Source organism: Salmo salar, chromosome 17 (assembly GCF_965601325.2).
Source record: "Salmo salar chromosome 17, fSalSal1, whole genome shotgun sequence".
Lineage (NCBI taxonomy): Eukaryota > Metazoa > Chordata > Actinopteri > Salmoniformes > Salmonidae > Salmo > Salmo salar.
The window spans coordinates 28,301,542-28,309,029 of NC_138307.1; the positions used below are offsets into that span (position 1 = coordinate 28,301,542).

Here is a 7,488-nt window from a genome sequence, read left to right on the forward strand (position 1 = left end):
GACTAAAAGCTAAAGCTCTCAAATGTTCTTATCCTGACATCTTTAGAAGGCAGAATCTTACCCACTGACCCTCTCCCCTCATCCTCCCCTCCTCTCCTCCCCTCTCTTTTCTAGTCTGATCTCTCTTAAGGACATAAATCTTGAAACAGGCACAGCTCTCCAGGAGTGCCACATAACTAAAGAAAATACTGAGAGAAAGAGTCATTATGTCATGTTGTAACCTTCATTTCACCACTTCCCCTGTCTGTTCTCTGTACCCATGTTTCATTTCATTTCTGTACCAACTACATCACAGTGACCTTGATCTTGGATATAGTCTATATTTTCTACCCTCTTTTATCCCCTCCTCCTCCTGTAGAATCCCCTCCTCCTCCTGTAGAATCCCCCCCTCCTCCTCCTGTAGAATCCCCTCCTCCTCCTGTTAGAATCCCCTCCTCCTCCTGTAGAATCCCCTCCTCCTCCTGTAGAATCCCCTCCTCCTCCTGTAGAATCCCCTCCTCCTCCTGTTAGAATCCCCTCCTCCTCCTGTAGAATCCCCCCCTCCTCCTCCTGTAGAATCCCCTCCTCCTCCTGTTAGAATCCCCTCCTCCTCCTGTAGAATCCCCTCCTCCTCCTGTAGAATCCCCTCCTCCTCCTGTAGAATCCCCCCCTCCTCCTCCTGTAGAATCCCCTCCTCCTCCTGTTAGAATCCCCTCCTCCTCCTGTTAGAATCCCCTCCTCCTCCTGTAGAATCCCCTCCTCCTCCTGTAGAATCCCCTCCTCCTCCTGTAGAATCCCCTCCTCCTCCTGTAGAATCCCCTCCTCCTCCTGTAGAATCCCCTCCTCCTCCTGTAGAATCTCCTCCTCCTCCTGTAGAATCCCCTCCTCCTCCTGTTAGAATCCCCTCCTCCTCCTGTAGAATCCCCTCCTCCTCCTGTAGAATCCCCTCCTCCTCCTGTAGAATCCCCTCCTCCTCCTGTAGAATCCCCTCCTCCTCCTGTAGAATCCCCTCCTCCTCCTGTAGAATCCCCTCCTCCTCCTGTAGAATCCCCTCCTCCTCCTGTAGAATCTCCTCCTCCTCCTGTAGAATCTCCTCCTCCTCCTGTAGAATATCCTCCTCTTGTAGAATATCTTGCTCCAGAGAGAGAGAGAGAGAGAGAGAGAGAGAGAGAGAGAGAGAGAGAGAGAGAGAGAGAGAGAGAGGAGAGAGAGAGAGAGAGAAAGCACAAAGTCATTCTACCAAACATCTCACCCTCTTGTGTGTTTGTGATGCTCCAGTTCTCAGTGGAGGTGGGAGAGAGAGAGAGAGAGAGAGAGAGAGAGAGAGAGAGAGAGAGAGAGAGAGAGAGAGAGAGAGAGAGAGAGAGAGAGAGAGAGAGAGAGAGAGAGAGAGAGAGAGAGAGAGAGAGAGAGGGAGGGAAGGGAAGGGAAGGGAAGGGAAGAGAACATGTTATACTGGAGATGCCCATGGTAACACACAGTAGGGTGGAACGAATGAGGGAGAGAGATATTCTGAAAGTATTCAGACCCCTTCACTTTTTCCACATTTTGATATTTTACAGCCTTATTCTAAAATGGATTAAATAAATGAAAAAAATCCTCATCAATCTACACACAATACCCCATAATGACAAAAACAGAAATACCTTATTTACATAAGTATTCAGACACTTTGCTATGAGACTCAAAATTGAGCTCAGGTGCATCCTGTTTCCATTGATCATCTTTGAGATGTTTCTACAACTTGATTGGAGTCCACCTGTGGTAAATTCAATTGATTGGACATGATTTGGAAAGACACACACCTGTCAATATAAGGTCCCACAGCTGACAGTGAGAGAGAGCGATAGAGTGAGTATTTCTGCACTGAAACCCTTTACATGGTTCCACTCTGCGTTGCGTCGTGCCTAAGGACAACCCTTAGCCGTGGTATATTGACCATATACCACACCTCCTCGGGCCTTATTGCTTAAGTATACATACACTACATGACCAAAAGTATGTGGACACCTGCTCATCGAACATCTCATTCCAAAATCATGGGCATTAATATGGAGTTGGTCCCCCCTTTGCTGCTAGAACAGCCTCCACTCTTCTGGGAAGGCTTTCCACTAGATGTTGGAACATTGCTGCAGGGACTTGCTTCCATTCAACCACAAGAGTATTAGTGTGGTCGAGCACTGATGTTGGGCGATTAGACCTGGCTCGCAGTCGGCGTTCCAATTCATCCCAAAGGTGTTCGATGGGGTTGAGGTCAGGGCTCTTTGCAGGCCAGTCAAGTTCTTCCACTTTGTGCACAGGGGCATTGTCATGCTGAAACAGGAAAGTGCCTTCCCCATTTCTGCATTGTCATGCTGAAACCGGAAAGGGCCTTCCCCATTTGGGCATTGTCATGCTGAAACAGGAAAAGGCCTTCCCCAAGCTGTTGCAACAAAGTTGGAAGCACAGAATCATCTAGAATGTCATTGTATGCTGTAGCATTAAGATTTCCCTTCACTGGAACTAAAGGGGGAGCGTAGCCCGAACCATGAACAACAGCCCCAGACCTCCTCCACCAAACTTTACAGTTGGCATTATGCATTGGGGCAGGTAGCGTTATCCTTGCATCTGCCAAACCCAGATTTGTCCGTCGGACTTCCAGATGATGAAGCGTGATTCATCACTGCAGAGAACGCGTTTCCACTGCTCCAGAGTCCAGTGGTGGCGAGCTTTACACCACTGCAGCCAACGCTTGGCATTGCGTATGATGATCGTTAGGCTTGTGTGCGGCTGCTCGGCCATGGAAACCCATTTCATTAAGCTCCCGACGAACAGTTCTTGTGCTGATGTTGCTTCCAGAGGCAGTTTGGAACTTGGTAGTGAGTGTTGCAACCGAGGACAGACAATTTTTATGCGCTACACGCTTCAGCGGCCTACCACTTCGTGGCTGAGCCGTTCTTGCTCCTAGATGTTTTCATAATAACAGCACTTACAGTTGACCGGGGCAGCTCTAGCAGAGCAGAAATTTGACAAACTGACTTGTTGGAAAGGTGGCATCCTATGACGGTGCCACGTTGAAAGTCACTAAGCTGTTCAGTAAAGCCTTTCTACTGCCACTGATTGTCTATGGAGATTGCATGGCTGTGTGCTTGATTTTATACACCTGTAAGCAACGGGTGTGGCTGAAATGATCGAATCCATTCATTTGAAGGGGTGTCCACATACTGCTGTATATATAGTGTATCTTGCTTGTCATTCTAACCGTTTCCCTTGTAATGCCTTCTATCTTTGTGATTGAATACCCATGTATTTCAGTAATGTATTTGTTGGGTTACATAAAGTAACCCTGTCTCTGTACCTGTCTCTCCTTCTCTCTCTCCTTCTCTAGGTAAATACGTGTACCAGCCGATGACCAACGTGTGCCGCCTCCCCAGCACCCCAGTGCCTGCCACGCCCACAGACCACACCCACACCATGGACCTGACAGTCTCATTGGCCGAACGTTTCCTCATGACCGCCCCCGCCTTCCAAGCCCCGCCCTGCCTGGAGTCGCCCAAGTTCTGCATCATCTCAGACCTCTTTGTGGACGACTACATGGTCAAACGCATCAATGGGAAGATGTGCTATGTTCAGAGACCTCAACCTTCGACCATGCCCAGCCCGCCTCAATCACATGCTCCTCACCCCCGTAACCCCCATCCCCAACGGACCCCCAGACACCACCCACACCCCCAGGGCACCAAGCCCAGTGCCCTGGGGGACAAGGTCACCACCCCCAAAATAGACCACTGCTCCTCCCCGTCCAGCTCTGAGGATTCTGGGATAAATGCACTGGGCGGCCATTACATGGAGTCATGTGACGAGGGTTCTGAGGAAGAGGAGGAAGACGAGGAGGAGGAGGAGGAAGTGGAAGAAGAGTTAAGTAGTGATGGAGAGTCTAGTCCAATAAGTATGTGGACTCAAGATGAGTGTTCTCTGCTCTCTCCGTCCAAGTCTATGGTGGAGATTATCGAGAAGATAGAGACAACTGTGTGAGACAACTTGCAGTGTCACGTTGAGACAGCGACCTAGCCGGTTCATCTTAGAGCCACACACACACACACTAGCCTGTCAACGTTCCTCTAACTACAGTATACTAATCTTCTAACGCCAAAACAGTGACCTGTTACCTATGAACTTTGACCTTTCACCCTGTTATAGCATGGTTACCTACCACCTTTCACCCTGTTATAGCATGGTTACCTATGACCTTTCACCCTTTTATAGCATGGTGTACCTACCCCATTCTACTCTACTCTGGAGGGATTTCACTTATCTTTCCAAACCAGTAGTCAGCTGAAAGAACCCACAAATGAACAAGAGCACAAATGTAGGAATAAGTGAATCTAATCTAGTCCATGACCCAACACACTTAAAGACAGAAGAGCACGATGTGACCAAACAGATTCTACATCATGAGGCTACTACTTTTTATAACAATCCAGGGCCAAACCCAAATGGCACCCTATTCCCTATGTAGTGCACTACTTTAGACCAGGGCCCATAGGGGATAGTGCGCTACTTTTGACTATGGCCCATCGGGGATAGTGCACTACTTTTGACCAGGGCCCATAGGGGATAGTGCACTAGTTTAGACCAGGGCCCATAGGGGATAGTGCACTACTTTAGACCAGGGCCATAGGGGATTGTGCACTACTGTGGACCAGGGCCCATAGGGGATAGTGCACTACTTTTGACTATGGCCCATAGGGGATAGTAGGGAATATGTAGAAAAAAGGGTGCCATTTGGCCCACATTCCACGTGTTACATCACTAGTGTACTAAGAAGTATCTTCACAAGCTTACATCACAAACACAGGAGAGGAGAGGAGAGGAGAGGAGAGGAGAGGAGAGGAGAGGAGAGGAGAGGAGAGGAGAGGAGAGGAGAGGAGAGGAGAGGAGAGGAGAGGAGAGGAGAGGAGAGAGGAGGAAGGGGACATGTGTGATGAATCTGTGACATCATGAGCATATTAACATCTGAAGTCTTTTACAACACTGCACATGTTTACAGGCCACGCCCACAAACAACCCAGACAACATGGATGACCTGTTACAGGACTTATCTACACAGGTGGATGGAGCGTTACAGCGTACAGACACACCCAGGGTCCTGCCAAGGCTTTCTGACAATCATCTGACTACAATCACCCAGCTGAAATGTGAACATAGCCCTGTACATGGAGCTTCAGAGCTTGAGGAGTCACAGCCCAGGACAGGGGTCTCAGTGTATTACACACAATGCAGAGCAGTAGCAGTGGCTCGAGGACATTGTTCTGACCACCACAAAACAACAAGGAGAAGAAGACTGTCTTGTCTGTCTCTAAATGATTGCTCCAATCACATGTTGAGGGTCTTGAACAAAGCACACCTTTCTGATCTATTAACACACAGAAACTATAGACACACACACAAACACGCATACACACACACACACAAACACGCATACACACACACACACACACACACACACACACACACACACACACACACACACACACACACACACACACACACACACACACACACACACACACAACACGCTTTGTGGGTGAATTTCTATTCCTCTCTGATTGAAAGAGAATTGTAACATCAGGGATAAAAAAATATATACGCTTTAAAACATCACTGTAAATACAGATGTAAGATCTTAATTTGATCACCCTGTTGCAGGACAACTTTCCTGCAATGCAGGAAATGTACAACTTGTAGTGTATTTGAGGTTTAAAAAGGCTTCTGAAGTTTGTAATTTCCACTTTGAAATTTCAGACTTGATTTTCCCTTACAAAACATCTATCAACCCCTACAAAAATGTCAATTCATTATAATCCACATAATAATTCACATTTCCTGTTGATGCAGGGTTCATTTCATACTGTAGCAAACTGGCTCAAATGAAGATCCTACATCTGTACACGTACAGTCAAATGATCACATATTATAGAGGGTATATAAAGCACACCATTGTTTTCTGATGTCTTCAGTATATTGTTGCTATTCTGATTTTTTGAATAAAGGATTTCACTAAAAAGAGACTGTTTTGTGTGGTGATTGAGTCCCAAGAAGTGAGTTTGTAATATTAACATTTCTATCAGCATTAGAAACGGTATCTATCTCTAAAACAGCATTACAATACATCCATCAGCTACAGTAGAGACATAGGATTAATACAGTACAATATTACCTCACTGTCAACAGTAGACATAGGATTAATACAGTACAATATTACCTCACTGTCAACAGTAGACATAGGATTAATACAGTACAATATTACCTCACTGTCAACAGTAGACATAGGATTAATACAGTACAATATTACCTCACTGTCAACAGTAGACATAGGATTAATACAGTACAATATTACCTCACTGTCAACAGTAGACATAGGATTAATACAGTACAATATTACCTCACTGTCAACAGTAGACAGGATTAATACAGTACAATATTCCCACACTGTCAACAGTAGACATAGGATTAATACAGTACAATATTCCCTCACTGTCAACAGTAGACAGGATTAATACAGTACAATATTCCCACACTGTCAACAGTAGACATAGGATTAATACAGTACAATATTCCCTCACTGTCAACAGTAGACAGGATTAATACAGTACAATATTACCTCACTGTCAACAGTAGACATAGGATTAATACAGTACAATATTCCCTCACTGTCAACAGTAGAGTGACCTTGCCACCCCTCTCTCTTCCCTCCCATCCACCACTTCCTCCTTCCCTCACCCTCTCTCTCCACTCCCCTTCCCGCCTTTTCCCCATTCACACCTCTCTTCTCTTCCTTCCCCTCTACTCCGCTCCCCCTCCCTCCTCCCTCTCTACTCTACTCCCCTCCCCCTCCATCCTTCCTCTCTACTCTACTCCCCCCCCTCCCTCCTCCCCTCCTCCCCTCCCCCCTCCTACTCCCCTCCCCCCCCTCCCCCTCCCCCTACCCCCTCCCCCTCCCCCTCCCCCACCTACCACTCCCCTCCCCCTCCCTCCCTCCCCCTCAGCCCCTCCCCCTCCCTCCTCCCCTCTACTCCCCTCCCCCCTCTACTCCCCCCCCTCCCCTTCCCCTCTACTCCCCTCCCTCCCCCTCTACTCCCCTCCCCCTCCACTCCCCTACCTCCTTCCCCTCTACTCCCCTCCCCCTCCCTCCTTCCCCTCTACTCTACTCTACTCCCCTCCCCCTCCTCCCTCCTTCTCCTCTATGCCCCTCCCCCTCCCTCCTTCCCCTCTACTCCCCTCCCCCCTCTACTCCCCTCCCCTTTCCCCTCTACTCCCCTCCCTCCTTCCTCTCTACTCCCCTCCCCCTCCACTCCCCTACCTCCTTCCCCTCTACTCCCTCACTCCCCTCCCCCTCTACTCCCCTCCCCCTCCCTCCTTCCCCTCTACTCCCCTCCCTCCTTCCCCTCTACTCCCGTCCCTCCTTGCCCTCTACTCCCCTCCCCCCTCCTTGCCCTCTACTCCCCTCCCCCCCTCCTTGCCCTCTAT

The 7,488-nt window shown here is 48.4% G+C and overlaps 1 protein-coding gene across 1 annotated transcript in view; it reads left to right on the plus strand.

The window, feature by feature from the left end:
* LOC106596203 (UPF0524 protein C3orf70 homolog A) overlaps window positions 1–6,027 on the plus strand; it is a 29,241-nt gene extending 23,214 nt beyond the window's left edge. Inside the window, exon 2 of the mRNA XM_045699528.2 lies at window positions 3,347–6,027. Coding sequence (XP_045555484.1) covers window positions 3,347–3,993 — 647 coding nt within the window. The 3' untranslated portion in view covers window positions 3,994–6,027. The remainder of the gene's footprint in view (window positions 1–3,346) is intronic.
* The last annotated feature ends 1,461 nt before the right edge of the window (window positions 6,028–7,488 follow it).